The sequence below is a fragment of the Pimephales promelas genome, chromosome 11 (genome assembly GCF_988280905.1).
Source record: "Pimephales promelas chromosome 11, fPimPro1.hap1.1, whole genome shotgun sequence".
NCBI lineage: Eukaryota > Metazoa > Chordata > Actinopteri > Cypriniformes > Leuciscidae > Pimephales > Pimephales promelas.
In genome coordinates this window covers 22,248,300-22,270,862 of record NC_142779.1, presented here as the reverse complement: position 1 = coordinate 22,270,862, position 22,563 = coordinate 22,248,300, and the positions used below count along the sequence as shown (strand labels likewise).

Genomic DNA, 22,563 nt, shown 5'->3' with positions numbered 1-22,563 from the left:
GGTAATTTAGTGAAGCATAGTCTAAGCAAGTTATTTTAGAAGAAGAAATGTGCTTAAATTTCCCTAAAGCATGACTTTTCGCTTTCTTTCTGAATTGATTTAAAAGGAACTGCTGGCCCGTAGCCATTTTCAAAGTGTTTTCTTTTTTTTCTAAATACCACATTTCACAGCGTTAAAGAGTGGGAATGAGATGTCATTCTCTCAGTTACAGTTGATCTTTTAAATGCTGCAATGCTATAAGAGATTATCTAAGATTGCCGCTATTCAAAGCAAACAGCAAAAAAAAAAAAAAATCAATAGGTCAGTTACAGGGCGAAAATAAAGGTAAATGTGTTTCTGGCAAATGTTGAGAGTGATTTTGACATTTAAGCTAGACTTTATAGTAGTCCTGGGGGGCACAACACAATGAAATTAAACCTCTCCGCAGAATGAAAAATGTAGTAAACAGAGAAACTGCACTTGGATCTCTTGAGGGCACAGAAATGTGTATGGATATGACTGCATGAATGTTTGCTCTAAGATACCATCAGCACTAATTTCTTCAGCCACTACTGAGAAAGACAAAGTGTGTGTAAGTCGGTGCCCTTGGGGAACAGTGCAGTTAATTTTCCAAACATGCACTTTACAGAAATCAATTAATTTACAATGCAGAAGGCAAATGCTACGGACAGCTTTAAAGGTTTCTCTGGGCATCCATGAGAATTTTCCGCAAGTGCCCGAGAGGTACACTAGCTGAGTAATCGCTCTCCGATTGTCCAGACGGGGTGGAATTGAGGCCATTTTTTATGGAAGATAAAACTCAAGGAAGCTGCTATAGTCCTAACTCAAAAATGGTGGGATAAATCTATCATCTCAAGTTGGACTCAGAAATCCATTTAGTCTTTGGAATGCACACACTCTTTTGATAAAACTGGCTGGACAACTGTCTGAGATCGTTTTCAAGAAGAATGGCAGATTGGACTGATTCAAGGTAGCCACAATCTAGAAAAAAGACATGCACATTTGTTTCAGTCTTACGACTTTATATGACTTTGTTTTGTTATAAAAAAAAAAATCGCAATGAGATATTTTTACCAAAGTTGTCATGCTCATGTACAAGCTCATTCTGTGGTGGTCACACAAAGTTTGTATCATTTCCTTTCCGGGAAAACCTGATTTCACCAAACGCATCATGTTCCTGGATCAACATCTTTGTTGATTCTGGAGCAACATTCCTATCAACCAATTAGATTTGAGGGACAAGTCAAATTTAGGCTTACAACCAAGGTTAGGTGCTTCTACATCAGTGTTTCTGATTTTAGGGGGTAAGTTCTACATCATTTCCTTCTGATTTTAGGGATAAGTTATGGGCATGTTTAGGTTTAGGGGTTGGGGTAGGGATATGGTTAGGATTAAATGTTCAATCAGGAATGTTGTTCCAGGATCAACAAAATATTTTGATCCTGGAACACGTCTAACTCTGTAAAACCAGGACGTGCTCCTTTCCGATGTAAATATGACATGGCTCATTCAAATGATTCAAAATGTTGCTCATAGTAAGTTTTTAAACATAATCCAGTTCTTATTTTGTCCTTCATTGTCTCACACTATAATAAATTAGAAACAATTTGAAGAGTTCAGATGCAAAAGCCTCTAAGTGCCATTTAAAATTTTGTTCTATAATTACCATTTTTATCAAGCTTGTGTATTTAAGTTCAGTAATTTCACTTAAATGACAATTAATAGGTAATCGTCATTGCCATTTAAGTGAAATTACTGAACTTAAATATACAAGCTTGATAAAAAATGATCATTTTAGAAGAAAATTTGGTAACACTTTATAATAACTGCACACTATTAATCATTAGTTAAGCGTGAGTAAACAGTTAATTCATCATTTATAAAACATTAATAGACATTAATATGCAGTTTATAAATACAGCTATACATGTTTTTTTATTGATTTATAAGCATAGCTATAATGCGTTTAATGAGTGTATTTTCATACTTTGTTAATGATCAATTAATAATTTCTAAATGAAGTATAGCATTATTTACAAACCAGTTGTTTAAGAGTTGTCAGTCATTCATAAGATCACGTAGAAAGTGTAAGTAAATGTAGTAAATACAGGTAGTTATAAAGCATTTAGTAGTGGTTAGTTAACTCTTTTTGTGAGCTAATCTAAAGTGAGGACTATTCATGCTTTGTAAAGCATTTATAAAGGTGATTTAAAGACTCGTCAATCTTCTAAACAGTAAAATGTAACAAACACAACGCAGTGATACAGAACATAGAAATATTTAACAGCCTTTAAAAATGCTTTACAAGGCATGACTAGTCCTCACTTTAGATGAGCTCACGAACATAGTTAACTGACCACTACTAAACGCTTTATAACTACCCAAATTAACCCTTAATTACAGCATTAATACATGTTAATAAAGAATTTATTAACACATTAAGTTACCATCACTATATGTCTGAATAATAAGATGTATGAATGTACATTTAAATAGTTTATTAATCATGTACTTACTCGCTCTAAGTAATCGTATGAACCACTGAAAACTCTTAAATAACTGGTTAATAAAAAATGCAATTCTTCATTTAGAAATGATAAATTGATCATTAATAAAGGATGAAAATACAATTATTAAACAAATTATAGATATGCTTTTAAATCAAGAAGAAAGCATTTATAGCTGTATTTATGAACTGCTTATTAATGTCTATTAATGCTTTATGAATGATGAATTAATGGTTTACTCATGCTTAACTAATGATTATTAGCGTGTAGTTATTATAAAGTGTTACCGAAAATTTCAAATGACACTTAGAGGCTTTTGCATCTGAACTCTTCATTTGTCTACACAATCTTTTTTTTAAAGGGGTGATGAACTGAGAAATCAAAATTTCCTTGAGCTTTTGACATCTAAGAGGTCATGATATTATTAGAATATCCTGTAAGTTTCAGAACTGAAAATGTCCTTGTTAGTCCAATAAAAGCCTTGATTGACACCTGGCTCTGCAAACGACTCGTTTTTAAAAGTGGGGAACTATGACGTCAAAGAGGATAAAACACCACCCCCGCAGAAGATGATCAACTCCTACTTCAACATGGCTGGTTTAGCCCCGCTCACCGATTCACGCATTACACGCATAGTAAATAACATAGATTCCCACCTCGTGATGACAAACCGGATCAAGCTACCGAACAATACAGAATATTGTGCAGCGCCTGGATGTGGAAGAAGACAGTCGCTGCATAAGCTTCCTCTGGATTCCAATAGGACTGCATGGATAAACTTTATTTTTAATGACGTTCCACTCCAGCTGATGAGGGTGAAACATCGTCTGTTCGCTTCATTTCACTGAGGATCGTTTTGTAAATATGACTGGATTTGCAAACCGATTAAGAGTAAAGAACGGTGCTGTGCCGTCTATATTGGATCTGACAGGGATTGTGCAACACACAATTTCCCCCAAGTGCATCAACGGGTGAGTTGAAACTCATTATAATATGCAAAACTGTTCCCCACTCACAGCAGTGGGCGTTCACTTCCAAGACGTTTTTCAGGTAGGCTCAAAACTTGGGTACATTACTTATTCATTTTGATGTTTTTGAATGCAAAAACCAAGCGAACGTCATAAGTTGACCTCAGACAACAATATAATAAAATTTAAAAAGCCAGTTCATGACCCCTTTAATTATTCTGGTGTTTAAGAAAGAACATCTACTGTAACTTTCAGATAGGCCAACAAACTCTCATCGATATGTCTATCTAGGTCGCTCTCTAAAAACGTCTTTTGCCCTAGGTGCAGCTATAAATAGATTAGCCAGGAACTTGCATGATACCTCTGCTCTCTCTTTCTCCTGTCCTCTCCTCCTCCTCTGCATTCCCAGCTTACTGGGTATAGAATCTATTTCACATAGAAACAAAAGAAGATAGTTTGAAATTCCTCTTTGATATCTTGAATTCAGTCTGTGGCAGCCGGGTCATGCTGGTTTGGACGTATAACTTCACATGCAACAATTGAACAAATAGTTGATGCAACACTTGAGGTCGTGCAAAGAATCCGACACATTTATAAAATAAATATATATTTTTCTCCGACAAAACTCATTACTTTAGTATGAGCAAACAAATATATAAATACATAATAAATTGGCACAGTTCTCATTGCAATTTTGGCATTCGAGAGGATCCCGAGAGGAGCTTCTATATGAAATGAAGTTCAGATGTGCTCACTTCATGTAATCTGTCATTGCACGTTGGTGTCAGGCAAACTGAAGAGGTTGGATTCTCATATATTTATACTGTATGTATGGAGCGATGAGCAACGTGGTATGCAGGCTGGGCATAAATCAGATGACAATAAAGGAAAATGATCATTAATTTATTTGCATAACTAGCATTGAATTATTCATCATGGTTTCAGTCTGCTCAATCTGTATCTCATTTACATGACTTATGAGGCTTATAAATCTAAGAGTTTTATGATGTCTGTCTTATTTTCTTGTGGGCACCTTGCACATTTGTGTGTGAATTCTAGTCCTATAATTAGAGAGTGTACAAAATATGTTTGTAATGTATTAGATGTGTATGTGTTGACGTGTATGTCAGGGAAATTGTGACTATAATATTGATTTGATTGTAAAAATCCATTTTTTGTATTTTATTTAAATGAGTGACTTTTAGAAGTAACACTTGTACACATTGATCCTTTTTTGCTTATTTTATAGTTCGTCAGGTAACAATCCTGATTGCATAGGGAAAAAAAAAACACACCTCATAATTTGAGGTATAATTTCTGCCTGTAGTACAAATGGTGGAGTTATGTGGCAAGAGGTACAGATCTCTAATGTTTGTTAGTAATAAAAGTTAAGTGTAAAAGAATCTGTTAATTATGTTGGAAAATGGTGCATAAGTGCAAAATTAGTTTTGCATTTGTTTGTATTTCATGAGTACTTTCCTCTATAGATTTAATTTAATGTATGCGCTTTCCATTCATACATTAAACAGAGGTATATTTGAATGGCCGTAAGGAAAACGCTGATATTTTTTGCACACCCACTCTCTCTCTTGTTTTTCCTTTAAAGGGATCTATATTTATACATCCCATAATAGTATTCATCAGCACAGCTGGCAGCGGTCCAACCGAGTCAGCATTTCACGAGCATTAGCAGTAACTACCCTAAAAGTGTTTGCGGACTTATTTAATCCACCGAGTTGTATGTTAAATATTTCCTGTAGTGCGTCTTTCATAGCTCTTCTCTGTCGATAATAACCGCTGAATGAGCTCGCAATCACCCGTCCCTATTGACCGTTTTAAGCGATTTGAATGTTAAAGAACCCGCCAGAGCAGATTGTGTGCCAACCACGTGGAGAAGTTAGTGGCTAAAATGCAGATCTCAATAAGGGATCTGGAGTTAACGGCTAATGAGGTGAGAGTTTGCCTCCTAGCAGCAATCACGGACTTTGTGAAAGCCTTATATCAGTCCAAACAAGCATCTCAAGTTAATGAACGTCTCAGTCTCAGAGGGGTAATTTTCCATCATCAGCGCTGGTAAACCTGCCTGGAATACCAGGGGAGGGAGAAGGTAGACCTTCCGTATGTCGCCCTGCATTCATCCTCATTAATCAGAGATCACAGCCTCCGGTTTCCCGATAAGTCTCCATTCTTTCAGTCACAGGCCTCACTAGGAGATATTTTGTCCTATTATGGAGTGCTGGACTTAGCAGACGCAAGGGGATTTTTCTACAAGCTACTTAATCGGCAAAGTGCCCCAGAGACCTTCAGCGGCAGATCAAAAGATTTCTGCATTAAAAAGATTTAAAGTCAAGCAAATATTGATAAAGGCTTCATCTGCTGTCGGTCCATTAATCGTGACAGCAATCCCCAAATGCACGCTTCTGTTTTGTAGCCTAGCATCGGTCAATCACACGGAGGGAGGAATACCGCAGGCAGGTCCGCATTATTGAGCGATTCATTGCAAAATACCCAGAGGCGAGACCTTTTGGTAGGAACTATTTGAGATTGAAGGGCATTAACTCCAGACCAACGCTAATGCTCTGGCCAAATTGCTCAAGTCAGAGCCGGTCTTTTAAGTTTGTCCGCATCAGTACCCTAAATGATCTCAAAGAGGCTGGAAGTCTCTGAAAATGTCCCATAATTGCCAACTGATATGGATGACAGAGAGCTGGATATCTTAGCTTAAAATGAGGCATGTAATAAGCTGGTATAATTTTTCTCAGACAGTCCCTCACTCTCTTTGCAAGGAGAATTTATGTGGTTTTCTTGTAAAACCATGTGCTGTTGCTAGTATCATGCTGGTTACTGTTCATTTCTGCTTAAAAAAAAACCCTCATTGTACAGGGCTGAAGTTTCTCAAGCTGACAGAAAGAGGTTTACGCAGTAAAGAGATCATTGTAGACCTTCACTTAGAAAGCTACTCTCATGTACTATGCACTTGCTGAAAGAAATATAGGCCCTTTTTAGCTTTGTCGGCTCTTAGGTTACAAAATATGCTAACTGCCATGTCCCTGTGCTTTTTAGCTACCATGTACCGTTTGAATGACTGCTTCTTTTGAAATGTTAAACAAATAATGCTTTTAGATTTCATTAAGGATAAGAGATTGTTATTTTGTCTAAAATGATAGATGCACTACAGTCGTAAGGACTTTTTCAAGGTGAACATCAGTGGCTTCAGAGGATCCACTGACAGCGGTAAAACATTCGACGAGCGGCCCTTTCCTACAACTAATTGGAATAGACTTCCTCTGGAGAGTTATACTTCTGTCACCCCCAATTAGAGGCGATCTAAAAACTGCCTTTAGAAATGTACCAAGTCATGGCAGATAATGGGTCACTTTTAGCTTTGATCACACTCCTGCGAGAGAAAGGAGCTACTGTACCAGGCGCAGTTATCATAAAAGACCTTTAAAATCAAAGACGGGGATCTTACAGCCACCTGTTTTACGGGCTCCTCGGATTTCTGAAAGCCAAATGAAAGCACAGTATAGCGCTAATTCAAAAAACCTTTCATCAAATGTGGAAAATCTTTCTCTGAGATTGTTTGAACTTTTGTAGACTGTAAAAAATGTAATTATAACATCTTCGTCCATTTAACGGATACTCATAATGATTTATGTTTGCCAACGTTTCAGCAAGATTTTCTCTGAATGTAAATTTAAAGTGGTTGAAAAAATGAACAATGTGTGCAATGAACGTATTACTGTCAATTGCATTGGTGGCAACACTGTGAATTGACTAATATTTTTAATTTGGGTTGTATATCTTGTGTTATGTTACCTCTCTCAGGTGTGGATCCACTTGTACGTGCAATAGGCCTACTTCTGTCACGCCACGCTCCGCTTTATTCCTATGGGTGACGTCACTCGGAAAGCATCCCGGGAAGGTGGCGCTTCATTTGGAAAAATGTTGTGCATCAAAATGCTGGCTGAATGCCCATTTCTATGCAAATTAATTCTGTTGAATGCGACGCGACTATAGAGCATATGTAGAGCATATGGAGATGGGGTGAAGTCTCTCGTAGGTCCTCTGTTCTAGTCTTGCCGCTGACTCAAAACCGCGCCCATAGTGATAAACTTGAGGAACGCCCATCAAAGTACAAATGTGGGGAGGCGTCGCGAGTCGCGACACAAAAATGGATCTCTACCAGGGGCGGAGTGGGACCAAAAAATCTACCGGGAAATTTCGTAGACCACCGGCCCTCCAATCACCGGCGTGATTTTAATAGCCGATAGCATTTACAATTTTACTGATTTAAAAGGAACTTTGTTGTACTAGTATGCTGGAGTACAGTTCACAAATGGTCGTTCTTTCCCATAGTAATTTCTAAAACTATGTTGGGGGGACTCTGTGCCTCTAGGGGGGTTCGGGGGCATGCTCCCCCGCAAGAAAATTTTGGACATTTTAAGGTTAAATGCATCAATCTTGTGCTCTCTGAGGGATCGAAATTAAGAGCTTCAACCCATGAACTGCTCGTTGAACAAAGAAAAAACATTAATTTGACAATAAAGAGGGCTCAAACATCTTTTTAGTTATGAGAGTCAGTCTGCATTACATTATCAATGGTGTTTTAGGATGCCGAACAATTATTATAATAATGTAATAATGATCTATAATTATTCCTATGACGTACTGTAAAATCCATTTATAGCCTAAATGTACTATGTAAATGAAAATGAGTATTTCAAAAGTATATTTTAACTTTCATTACACTATAATATAGGAAAATTAAAATACGTTTGTCCTAATTTCTTCACTTGCAAGAAATAAACCCTTGAGCTTTTATTTAGGAGAAAACACCAGCAGCCTGACCATGCGATCGCGTGAGCAAAGTAATCACGCAGCACAAACTGGATGCTATTCTAATGTCAGTTATTATAATGGCGCAACGCCATATTCATGGTTTCAATATTAGTTCGTTGGCAAAATATAATGCTAGACACCTTAATGTTAGGTTTTACATCTTTATCTGTGTTGGGAAAAGGGAGAAGAGAGAGTTCGGCAAGGCGGATTCGAACTCGCGTTAAGCGCATAAAAAAAGCTGCTTTCAAGTATTTCACGCCCTACGACCTAACGTTATGCCACTGAGGCTGTTTCAAGACGGGTGTCGTTTTGCTGTAAAGACAGGCACTTAGTGCAAATATATGCTCCGTTATAGAAAATGTAAAAAAAAAAAAAAAAAAATGTTTTCTTCCCTTAGCTTGGGCCATGGCGAACTTCCAATAAATACATTTTATCAGACCGGGCTGGCCCTTGCGGCACTACCGGCCCACCGGGAAAACTCCCGACTCTCCCGATTGCCACTCCGCTACTGATCTCTACCGTCACACTGCAAGCGACTTTGTCGCTGCTGGTCGCCAGTGGCTGCGCTGGAGGGCGTTTCCACTACAGCTTGCCGAGTAATGTTTGTGAGAAACCCATTCACGGATCTTACTCTATAGTTGACAAATTCGTTTTCTCAACTTTGTCGTGTCGCCAGACACGCCCCACCGGCCGCCAATGGTAAAAATCGCACGGACAAGTCAATCCGCACTACACTCATCTACGGCGCATTACGGCTGCGACACGGCTATCGGTGCTGATCACGCCCACTCTAGTCAATGCTTGTGTTTTTTGGGGGGGTTTTTTTGGTGTTTTAAATAAACACCCTGTGAAGACTCCCAATTGTATTGCACACCAATCCTTGGTAGAAGCCCCAAAATCAAGATAAACCACGTCCGACAGGCAAATCACGTGGTCTCGGGCATCCAGCCGCTTTCTTGTTAAAGGACGAGTTTGGTATTTTATACTTAAATCCCTGTTTTATGTTTTAAGATCGTTTCTGATTAAATAGAACGGTTAAGATTAAAATTTGGACACATGCTGCTGTCCCGAGAATTTTTGGCTACTGTGGTTGCACAGTCGTGAAACTCACCAAGGGGGGTGTTCAATGATATACACAAATTGCTGGAAAAGATGCTTAACAGGCTTTATCATTTTTTAACGTTTGTGTCGTTTTCAAATCAATGGACTTGAACAAAAATCGTTTATCTTGATTTGTTTGTGTGTGTTATTTTATGTTCCAGAATCGGTTTGTACTGTTTATATAGGATACAAATTTGGCAATATGCAACATTAGCTATATTTGGAATTTTATTTTAACTGCTTATTTTGGATTTATTGTAGTATGACTAAATCAATTTAAAAAAAAAATCCCACTGGAAATGAAAGGTCAGAAAAAGGAGCATTGCATTGTGGGAAACCATAAAAATAACAACATTTACATACTGTTCTGTACTGCAAAATACTATTAGTGGTATTAGTTTTATTTTAGCTGGTCCCTGTTAAAAAAAATACTCATTGCTTATTCTTTCTGCTCAGAGCTACACATTATTATAATTAGCATTAACTAATATTCATAGTTTTTAAGAGAACTGTGATCCTTTGTAAACCTGAAATATTAAAAACTGGTAGAACAGTACAGGCTTAATTGAGAAATATTGGCTCATGTGGAGGATATCAATTCTTTGGTTTCTAGTGTTAATAATGTGTTACTCGTATGCTTTCTTCAGTTTTAATTAAAAGGGGATAGTGGCAGAATGAAATACGGACAGTAAAATGTTAAAATATTCAAATAATTATTATAAATAACTGTCACAAAAGTTTCTCTTCCATTCAAGACTTAATTCAAATTCCTGTTTTTCCAGTTTATTCAGGTTTTATTCATTATTTTTATTCAGATTCTCCATTCTTATTGACTCATGTTCTCATACAGTTCCTTATTTCACAATACAGTAATGAATATTAATAAGCATTGCCCACTTTTTATTTGGAGTGACATTATAACAGAGGTTCTGTGATGTTTATTCTCATTATAATTCACCGTTGGGTAAGGCTACATTTTCATGTACACAGGATGTAATATTATTGTATTATATATAATGCACTTCTATATATAAATATGAAATAAAGTTGTTTTTGTTTACTTACACCCATAATGAAATAAATTATTCGATATCTATGCAAATTTCGTCTCTGTACAGCCAACACACATCCACAAATGTCGACTTTTACTTTACACTATTCAAGTTGAGGAAAACTACGCTGACACTGTTTAACTGTCTACTTTTTTCTCCTACAGATATTAGTTTTGGGAGATATTCTGGGAAATCCTTTTTGGAGTTTGAGGGCATTGAAATTGGTGCTACGCTCAGTGTCACAATGAGATTCCAGACTGAATCCATGTACGGAACACTGCTGTACGTGAGCAGTGCCAAAAAAGGTGTCTTCTTCATCAAACTCTACATTTCCAATGGAACGCTTCAGGTAAAACTGCATATGCATAAACTTTGCATGACATTATTACCATTACAAATAATGGATCAAAGAATGGGATGAAGAATAATTAATGAAACTAACCCACATTACCCACACACTCCAGTACGACTTTTCTTGCAACCAAAATGACGGAGTTCAGCGGATCAATACAGCACAGCAGGTTGCTGATGGAAATGAGCATGTGGTGCTTTTGAGGTAAGAGAATTTGTCCTCCAGTATCCGAATAGTTTTATAGAGGTTAAAAATGAATCAGATGTCTACCTTGTGTAATGGACATGAAAAAAAAGTGAATTAACTGGAAAAGGGTAGGTTAAGGTGTGACGGGAGGGTCAACTGTGTAATTACAAATGTAATTACATGAATTTATTACAGTTGTAATTACATGCAGGTATTTTCAAAATATAAGTACAATGTAAAAACATGTATGTACACAATAAGTCCAATGTATCAAAGTAGTAACTTCAATGTAAGTACATAATACTTAAAGCCACTTAATATAAAGTGGGACCCAGTATAGTAATGTAAAGGTAGCCGTTTGTAGCTTATAAATAAGTTGGAAAAAAAAATATTAATTTAAAACAAATACAATGACAGCATTTAACATAAATGAAAAGGAGCAGAAAGGAGTATAAACTTATAATGTCTGCCCCCTATCAACACAAAATCATTTACAGTTCCAGTTCATTTCCAGTTCCAATAAATAATTAGATTTAAAGTAAGGCTCTAATCATAGTCATTCATGATTTATTCATTCTCCAAGAAATGGTGTCCAATAACAGGGCAGCTGACATGTGACAGCCGATTAAATGGCATCGCGATCATTGGTACAGCTAAAATACGCACTATATTATTCATTTACATGATGAGTATTTCTCTCCAGCTCTTATTTGTTCAACGCTGTAATGGGTGCAGTCTAACCCCAGATTTGCTAGTTCTGGGTATTTTGACTGAGAGCTGAAAAATTGCTGAAAGGTCTTTGATGTTCAAAAGCACAATTCATACAGGTCCATTAGATTTGTTTCTTTTCATCCGCTTCAGCAGAAAGTGAAATGCACGGCCACGCAGTCATTGAAAGATTTCATCAGATTTTGAGTCTCTGAGAGACAGCACTGCCTCTTCACATCCTGACGCTTCAGCCATCTCCCGATCTTGAGTCCGTCAGCCTGTTTATGTCTGTTTTTCATAGAGATTTTGAAAAGCTTCCAAGATACACCAGCTGCACAAATCAGTCATTACTTGTGTGCCAACTAGCAAAAGACTTGCTGAAAGAGTGTTGTCAAAAGAAAATAAAAAAAAGATTCAGGATTAAGAGACCATCTCTTAAAAGAGGGTCATGTTATTAAAAGCAAAGTTTCCTTGATCTTTTAAAATAGAGTATGTCGTACTAGGAAAACATACAGATGCGTACTATTCGACAATTGTGTCATGTCATTGGGCTGAAGTGTTAAATCTAGTAGCTCTTATATTTAAAGTAATATTCTTATTACAGGTTTTTATTTTTTTTTTATCTCTCCTTACATTTAAAAAACAAAAAGGTTATTTGAATGAAATTAAATAGGCCAGTTTTGAAGGATTTGGCATGAGGTCTTAGGCACTGCATTGTTGTCATGGCAACAAAGTTGTAAAATTGCTTTACACAGTAAAAGCTGGTAAAAGTTTTTTATTACACCTTATTCATATTAACAACCATGATTGCATTGAGTTTTTTTGTTTGTTTTTAAATGACACTCCTGTCATTTTTTCACACAAATTTAAATGAATGGTTGTTAATTGTCTTAAAAGTTATGTACTTAAGACAATTATATTTCTACATATCAGGAAATAAATTGACTTAGTCATTAGTTTTAACATTTAAGTTTAAAAATGTTGCACTAATTTTATGTGCCTGTGGCATTGTGTTGAATTTCTTTGAATTGAAATTCAGTAAATTCCTCATATTCTAATTAGGGCTTTTTCCCTCTGTGCTTAACCCCAGATTATAGTCTTTCTTAAAGGGATACTCCATTTTTTTTTTTTTTTTTTTTTTTTTTTGAAATAGGCTCATTTTACCACTCCCCCAGAGTTAAACTGTTGAGTTTTACCGTTTTCGAATGTATTCAGCCGATTTTTTGATATTTAGTAGAATATCAGTAACCAGACAGTTTCTGGACTCATTGACTTCCATAGTATATTTTTTTTTCCTGCTATGGAAGTCAATGGGACCAGAAACTGTCTGGTTACTGATGTTCTACTAAATATCAAAAAATCTGCTAAATGGATTCGAAAACGGTAAAAACTCGACTGTTTAACTCTGGGGGAGTGGTAAAATGAGCATATTTCCCAAAAAAAGTGGAGTATCCCTTTAACCCTGCTTTTAACCCTGGGTAAAGGAGATTTTCACACTTGTAAATTTTGAAGTGGGGTTAGCACTGCTTTTTACCAAGGGTTATGAGACCCTGCTCTGGAGCACCGTGTGTTACTTTTGCTAACAACCGACAACCAATCGCGTACTTATTTGCATCATTCGTACAGTCACGGAAACACTGCACATAGTATATAAACAGTAAATTCAGCATTTTAGAGGAAAGATGTCAAATGCCGACCGAAAACTCAATAATTTGAGTGAAGAAGAGACGTTTCATTCTTACCTTTAGTCTAACATATCCATATGGTCATGAGCTTTGGGTCATGGCCGAAAGGACAAGATCCCGGATACAGGCGGCCGAAATGAGCTTTCTCCGCAGGGTGGCTGGGTGATCCCTTAGAGAAAGGGTGAGAAGCTCGTTCACATCGAGAGGGGTCAGCTGAGGTGGCTCGGGCTTCTGTTCCGGATGCCTTCTGGACTCATTCCTGGAGATGGATGGATGGATGGATGGATGGATGGATGGATGGATGGATGGATGGAGAACATAACCCAGGTTTTAGGAATGTTCGATGTGAAACTTCAGCTTATAAATACCAAGGATCAATTGTTAACCCGAGTAAATTATGAGCAGTGTGATACGTGAAGCAGCAGCATCTCCCGGATTCAGTTAGTTGACATGTAGGTGCCACGTTCCTTATAGTCAACAGAATGTTTAAAGTGGGCCATCAAAATAAAGTGTTACTGAATTTTTAAAGGCACAAAAAAAGACTCAGAGAGGGTGGAAAATGGTCATGTAAAATTCAGTAACAACCGTTTTTTGTGCACAAAACAATGTAGGTGGACCACAGGGAAAAATATCAAATATTTTTTTGGTTTCAAAAACAGTTTCAGTGCAATGCTTTGTCTCACATGACCAAGTGGAAGCGTGAAACAGTATAAAGGACCGTGCTGTGCTTTATTGTTGCATTTAAAGCAATTTCTAAGTGAAAGGAGCATTCTTTGTGTGTCCTGCTGGGGAACTGTCTTCTCAAAGACTCAATGGGACCAGTGGCTCTCTGGCGAGATGCCAGGCTGCTCTGGCGGAGCTCTTCTAAATTAACAGTTTCTCCGGCTGCTCTGGAGGGAGGACGTCCAGGGCCTGGTGGTCTGTCCTCCTCAGGTGTGGAGCAAAGCTAGAGGAAAAACTCCACGGCCTGTGAATTACAGGCTTAACAAATCAGTCAAGATTGGCTTCTCTGAACCTCAGGGAAGAGGGAGACGGATATCAAGGCTGGGGGGGGGGGGGGGGGATACTGCTATTATGAGCTGAGCATCTGTAGGCCAATCCTCCAGCTGCACATAGTTATCCCAGAATCCACACTGAGGTAATTATCTTTCCTCCCCTGTTGTTTGGAAGGGCAGAATAAGCTTTGGAAAACTCCCAAAGCTTGGGTACATCTCCGGAACAGTCTGTCCGAGACGCATAAGATGTCTTTAAAAGGAAGAGAGGAAACAATTAGCCGCAGGTGAAAGACGCCCTTGAGCGTAGCAAATCATTTGTTTTGCTTAGTGGATTTTTTTTGTCTGTCATGATTTACAGTTTTACAACAGTAGCCTGCCGTTTTAATTAGCATTTAACTGGCAATAAAACCATTTACAGTTGTTGTACTTCCAACCGTGTTATTTTTATGCTGTAATACATAGATTATGTTATGATGTGCTGATATTTTAAACAAGATTAAACCATACTAGGCTTTAAATCACATAGTGACTGTTAGTTCTAGTTGAAAACTACAAAAACCATGATATTTTGAATCCTGTACTGGGTAATGAATTCACTGTGGACCCTTTTTCTATCTCAACGCATTAATGTATCTCTTATCCATGGAAACAACACATTCATTAGGAGTCATTCAGCATAACCTGTTTTTGGTCTGAATATTAAAAGCGGAAAATAATAACAGATAAAGCGAGCATTAGCAGTGCTTAGCTTTTAAAGTAATTGTGTTCTCCTTTAGGCGTAGCAAATGTGCCTTATTAACATAAACTGAATTGCCTTAAAAGACGTCTGTGGTATTAATACTAAAGATCATTAATTGAGTGCACTCACAGCCATTAGGTGAAGGGATACAGGAAACAGGAGACTGAAATGATGGTTTGTTTTGTTCGTATGCATGTCACACTGCTCCTTTGGTTTGGTTTTTATCTTTTTTTTTATTCCACAGGCAATATTTTTCTCACTGTGCAGCCGAAGTCACTATTTCTGGTTTTAAGACTATCAGAAGTATTCAGAGAAATGAGACATCAGCCGTGACTTTACAGAGAACTGACCATCTCTTCATTGGAGGTCTTGCTGTCTGGCATTCACCCAATAAAGTAAGAACTGATTCTGTGTGAGTCACATCCTGAGAAAAAGTTTTCACTACCATTGAGGCTAATTAAACTGATAAAAGTGACATGTATCCTTATTTTTTTAACTGTTTTCAAAGGTAAAATAATAATACATTATTCTTAATCACCAAATCAGCATATTAGAATTATTTCTGAAGGATCATGTGATACTGAAGACTGGAGTAATGTTGCTGAAAATTCAGCTTTACCATCACAGGGATAAATAACGTTTTATATTAATAATACGTTAAAATAGAAAACAGTTATTTATTAAAAATTGTTACATTTATTTTTAAAAAATATATAAAATAGTTTTAATAATTTGCAATATTGCAGTTTTTACTGTATTTATAGTAAATAGTAACAAAATTTGTTTCAACTTAAATAAGTGTTCATGCTTCCTTAATGTAAAATTTTCTTAATTGTAAATTCAATATTTGAATTATCTCAAATTCAATCCAGTTAAATTATTATTGCGCTAAAATTTAAATTATGATCATTGTAGTTGCCACAATCTTCTCTGTAATTTAAACTTTCATCAATTGAAGAACTAGAGTCATGGATAAGTCATGTGTGTTTATAGTTCATATTGCTCGTAAGCCTTAAATTGCCCCTATTATGCTTTTCGAATGTTATCTTTCATGCAGTGTGTAATATAGCTGTCTGTGTAACACAGTCTCATCTCAAAAAGTCATATAACTGACGTCTTGGGACGTCTTTTTAGGACCCCCTTAAACGTCGGTAGATGGCGATCCCGGGCCGTCATACAACTGACGCTTTACCTTTAACGTCAGTTAGGTGACGGGTTAGGTTTAGGGTTAGGTTTAGGTCTGGGGTAGAGTTAGGATCCCATAACCTCATCTACCGACGTTTAAGGGGGCCCTAAAAAGGCGAATAAAAGAAAGGATTGATATTTCTTTTCATTTTATTATTAATTTGTGTTTACGTCACTCAAATAGTGTGCTTAGCCAGCTACAGAGAACTGGCAGCCAGGCAACAGACAAGTGACCAATCCTGGGTGGCGACATCACTAAGCGCATTTTTCCAGCTCGGTTCAACATGGTTAGCAAACCGTGCTAAGAAATCCGGATCAAGTGTGCCATGCTGTACCAAGCTCGAATAGAACAACGCATTCTCACCCCAAGGCGTCACCTTTGACCATGCTTCAATATTTGACGTTTTAGGCGCCCTTTAGCGTCACTTACATGACGCGATCCTACGGCGTCATCTAACTGACGCTCTAACTGACGCTAAAGGAAAGCGTCAGTTAGAGGACGCGGTTAGGTTTAGGTGTGGGGTGGGGGTAGGGTACACGCGATCCTAGGGCGTCATCTTACTAACGCTAAAGGGCGCCTAAAGCGTCAGATATTGAAGCATGTCCAAATGCTTCCCAAGGCGTCAGTTAAGTGACGCCTTGGGGGTGAGAATGGGCTGAATAGAAACATAAAAAGACCGTTTCCTTACCATTCTTAGAACCGTTCTGCCCGACAAAAATTGGCTAATGTAACAAATTTGCATTTCACTGGCTGCCCGCGAACAATGTCTAATTTGACACGCCCTTAAACACTGTAGTTGTAGGCCTGGAAGAGTTTGGCTCGTGTTGTCGACATGTCTTGCACTTCTAAAGGATAAGAACTCTAGAATAGCTGGTTTTCAGTCACGTGAATATGATGACGCGCGGAATTCAGATGGAGGGCAGGGAGTGAAGAGCGCAATGGACGAGATGGAGGCAAGTCTGTACTTTACTACTTTACACGCTATTACATGAGAAAGAAATAAACAAAAAAATCAAACATATGTTGGATGTGATCCTTACGTTGTGAATAGGAGCAATTTTTCAACTGAATTGAAATATTTTACTGCCATCGAGGCGGTAGATATCAGCAACTACCTCGTCTTACAGACATACTTTGACTTTACAAAGTTCGGAAACGTTACACAACAGTCTCTTAGTAAGTTGTATTAACTCACCTTTGATAAAGTGATCACTAACGTTACACACACACACACACACATTTTCTCATTCGGCTCCTCCCGACCACAGACAAGCTGTTTTTCCAGAGTTTTTCGCTCAATTTCTTGCATTTTTCCCCCTTATGAACAACAACTTTTGGTACACTATAAAAACTCCTTGTGATTTGATCGATTCAGGTAACCATAAATGACTCAAAACACAGGCATTTTGAGTTCGTTATAGTGCTTTTTAAATACAGCAAATTACTGCCCTCCATTTGTATTTCGCGCCATGGCAACGCAGTGGCGTGACATCATATGAAAACAAGCTATTGATATTAGAAAAAAAACGACTCTATCATTACTGTACGTGTTACGGTGTATTAAGCGCTGAGGAAGACTATGGAGCTTTTTTTCCGACACACGCTTTAAGTGGTCAGCCAATCACAATAGGCTGGGCCATCTGACCAATCAGAGCAGGAAAGGAGGGGTTTAGAAAGACTGAATCTTCAAATTAACCATTTTCAGACTATTTGAAAAAGAAGGTGATGTGCAATGTATATTATGAGAAAATGTAAGTTTTTTTTTTTTTTTTTTTTTTTTTCTCGTAGACCTCCAAAACTAAATTAGAAAGCGTCATTGTAGCATAATTTGGGGCACTTTAAAAATGTTCAATTTGGTAATGAATCTCACTTTTGCTGAGATTCTTTTGAATCAAAATGATTCACAAATTGGTCTGACCGTTTAATCAAGAAATCTAAAAAAAAAAATGCTTATCCAGTATAAGCTAATGACTGGAAAGGTTGTGGACAAGTCAACTGAGAAAGTGGAAACTAGGAAAGATTGATGGTTTGTGTCGTGTTACTGACCACTTACCGCAGAGATAACGACAACAACTTAATTTGGATTAAAATGGACATGAATTTTACACATATTTTCAGCTTACTAAAAACTGGTTCAGAGGGCTTCAAAAAACTGTCAAGGTCTACATATTGACAGTGATAAATCTCTTTGAAACTAGCAGGCATACTTTTCATTTTCCTTCAGGCAGCTATAAGCAGGTCACGGGCACTTGAGATACTGTTAGGAGAAGAAAAAGGAGAGGGTGAGATGTATTCGTCTAGACAACAAAGATTGGATCCACATGCTTTTTTCTCTTTTCACTGAACTGCTAATGAAATTGAGGATATATACTGTATATGAAGAGTTCAGATGCAAAAGCCTCTAAATGCCATTTGAAATTTTCTTCTTTAATGACGATTTTTATCAAACTTGTATATTTAAGTTCAGTGATTTCACTTTAATGGCAATGATAATTACCTATTAATTGTTATTTAAGTGAAATTACTGAACTTAAATATACAAGTTTGATAAAAATCGTCATTAAAGAAGAAAATTTCAAATGGCATTTAGAGGCTTTTGCATCTGAACTCTTCATATATACTGTGTGTATGTGTGTGTGTGTGTGTGTATCAATGCAGTTTCTCCTTCTGCTAATTTTACATAAGCCATTTCTGTCTCATTTGAAGAATCTGTATTGACTATTGATTTATTGTTTGATTTACTGTATTGACTTTATTGATCTTTATCGATTTATTATTATTATTATTATTATTATTTGAGTGAAAAGTGTCATTGTATTAATTTTTTTGTGGGAATCAATTTTAAATATATACACTGTAAAAAAATATTGATGGTTTTACTTAAAGTAAGTAACCTGTTTGCCTTAAAATTTTAAGTTCATTGAATTGGAAAAAGTGAGTTAATACAACGAAGGAGGATGATTTAATCATCAGAAACTCAAAATTATATGTTATCTGAACTAAATAAATTATTTAAATTGATTTGACAAAAGAAAAAATGTTTTGATTACTTCACTGTAAAAAATATTGTTGGTTTAACTTAAAAAAGTAAGTAACCTGGGTTGCCTTAAAATTTTAAGTTCATTGAACTGGAAAAATTGAGTTAATACAATGAAGGAGAATGATTTAATCATCAGAAACTCAAAATAATAAGTTATCTCAACTAAATAAATTATTATAAAGTTGATTTGACAAAAGAAAATATGTTGTTATAACAAATCTTGAAAATATTTAGTTCACCAACAAAATTCAAGTTATTTCAATATTTACTCACTCATGTAGTTCCAGACTTGTCAGCTGTTAAATTCCAGCATATTCAACACACAAAGCTTTCGCATTGCGTTAAGACTTGGAATATAGTCCGCACAAGTCATACTATTTTTCTTGTTGTGTTTTGTCCTTGCAAAGTCCTTAGACTATAAACTGTTGTATGGAAAGTAAAAATGTCCCCACGAAGAAATAACAGCATCCAGGTTTGGAACGACATGACGGTGAGTAAATAATGAATTTTCATTTTGGGTGAACTGTGCCTTAAAATGCAACCTCTTTGTTGTACGGCACTTTCCTCTCCCAGAATAGCTGCTTTGTAGCCGTTTTTCGTTTTCACCCCTAGGTCTGATATGTTTTTCTGTTTTCCTCTGAAAAAACTACTTGAGACTTTGTTGTTCCATGTTCCCTCAGGAAGCCGAGCCTTTCCACAACTACACCGGCTGCATTGAAATAATCGAAATTAATAAGCTCAGAAGATTCCATGTGGACCATTCCATTGCCAGGAACAATGTTGACAACTGCAGGTAATTGAACATGATTTTTCCATCAGGAATCAATACGATTCTGTGAAGTGTTGGAGAGTATAAATTCATTTTAAATTATTCATGTTATTGAATCACTTTGTTCAAAAAGAAATTATTCACTGATTTGTGTCACTGTAGAAATTTGACGACAGCATTTTGAGAAATTATGTAATTCATCGCTGTTTTCAACTTGCTTTTTTTGTCACTGTGATTTCCAGTGTTGTAGTACTCGAGACTCGGACTCGTCTCGGACTCGGTCTCGAGACCATATTTTAATGGTCTTGGTCTTGTCATGGACTCGTGTCCATTTGGACTCGGAATTGACTCGTACTCTAACTTTTTTTTTATTCCCGAGTCCACTCGAGTTCAATTCAAAATATTTTTCATGATTATTAATGTATGTTAATAAAATATTTCTTTAAATTGATTGACACGCCCAGTGATTGGTGATTTTCTAGTGCGCAACTGCGCATGACAAATTGTAATAAAATTACTTTTAACACCACCTACTATGTGGCGTTTTTACCCTAAACTGATCATATTTTTTTTTTATAAACATGTATTTATTGAATTTTTACAATTAACAAGGATATACATTTTACATTTAACAAATCAATTTAACAAAGCGTTTAACAATCAAACTATAAAAGAATCCACTCCCCCCACCCCACCCCCCCAAAAAAAAAAACGCACTGGATAACGACATTATATAATTATACATAGCTTAGGAAATACAGACAATTAGGTATATATGACCTTCAAGTTTCCAGAGTTTCCTCGGCCTCACAATTCTCCAAAAATGCAAGAAAGGGATTCCAGATCTCTTTAAATTCGGCTGATTTCTTTTTCATTGTGTATGTTAACTTTTCAAGGATAAGGCATGCTGATAATTCTTTCAGCCATCGACCAATAGAAGGCCTCTTGACATCTTTCCAACAGAGAGAGATCAAGCGTCTAGCTTGTACTAAACATAGGTCTGTGATTTTCCTCTCTTTGTGGTTTAACATACAGTCCTTTGGATACAAATTTTAAAGTAAATTCAGTACAAAAAAAAGGATTTCTCTAAGTAAATAAAAGTAAATTAGGTAATCAACCCTCACTGGTCTCGGTCTCGACTCGGACTCGACTGTCTCTGGTCTCGGACTCGACTCTCTATGGACTCGGTCTTGACTCGGACTCGACTCTCTCTGGTCTCGGTCTCGACTCGGACTCTAGTGAGGTGGTCTCGACTACAACACTGGTGATTTATATGCTGTCACCCTGATCAAAATTCATTCATTCATTCAAAGAATAAACCTCAATGTAATTGAGCCAGATAAATACTGCTCTGAATAAAGGGTGCTGGGGCGGCAGTGGCTTAGGTTGTTCAATTCCCGGTTCCACCTGACCAAGTGTCGAGGTGTACATGAGCAAGACACCTAACCCCAGATGCTCCAGACGAGCTGGATGGCGCCTTGCATGGCTGACACCGCCATCTGTGTATGAATGAGTGAGTGAATGGGTTAATGTGAGGCAATATGTAAAGCGCTTTGGTGGCCATTGGGTCTCTGAAAGCGCTATATAAATGCAGTTCATTTACCATTTACCAGAAATGACAAATTATAATCTAATAGTTCTGAATCTGATGGAATATATTTTAAAATATTTTGACACTTGATGTAGCTCCTAATAGCTGAGTACTACTTTTAAAAAAAGTATCATGAATTAATTTAAACCAAGCTACTATTTGCAATTAGCTTTGCCAACACTGATTTCAGGCCTTTGATAGTTTGATATTGTGTTCACTCCACTATGTTGCTTACATAAGAAAAGACATTTTTCCTTGCCTCATGGCTCTTGATGTATGCTATTTGCCAGCCTTGTCAGCCATCTCTCAAACACACCAACTATAATTTCGTACACAGGTGCTCATTCATGCTGTGTACAAATTGCTCAACAAGAGTGAGATTCTGGGGATTTAAGTGTTTGGCTTCACATGTTGTATATTAACGTTTCCAAGAAAATGCAAGGACTCATTTTGACTTAGAATTTTTCTGTAGAAAGCTGTGTTTTCCCAAGCAGTTGGAAATGAGTCTTGAACCAAGCATGAGATTGGTGACCACACGGACTTGTTAATATTTTAATGAGATAGATTTACAGTCTCTCTTTATTATCATATATTATTTATTCTGTTCTTTCATCTGTCTGAAATTGGAGTGGAATGTGGAGATGGGGTTTCCAAGATGTGGAGATGGGGTTTTGAAAAGCAATTTGTGGCATCTTACATGGCGCTCACTTACAATTTAAAGGAAACATCAATCAGGGCCATTAGAATGATATACCATGGTTGTTCTGTGAGCTGATTTAGTGTTCACTAATTAGAGAGGTGATTGATTTTCAGGCATAACTATGTATATAAGAGTATATTCC

At 36.9% G+C, this 22,563-nt stretch overlaps 1 protein-coding gene across 1 annotated transcript in view; it reads left to right on the top strand.

The window, feature by feature from the left end:
* The window catches only part of eys (EGF-like photoreceptor maintenance factor), a 302,080-nt gene that overhangs the window by 202,456 nt on the left and 77,061 nt on the right, over positions 1-22,563 (top strand). Inside the window, exons 30-33 of the mRNA XM_039651858.2 lie at positions 10,635-10,819; positions 10,935-11,026; positions 15,380-15,530; positions 20,042-20,154. Of these exons, the coding sequence (XP_039507792.2) occupies positions 10,635-10,819; positions 10,935-11,026; positions 15,380-15,530; positions 20,042-20,154 (541 nt within the window). The remainder of the gene's footprint in view (positions 1-10,634; positions 10,820-10,934; positions 11,027-15,379; positions 15,531-20,041; positions 20,155-22,563) is intronic.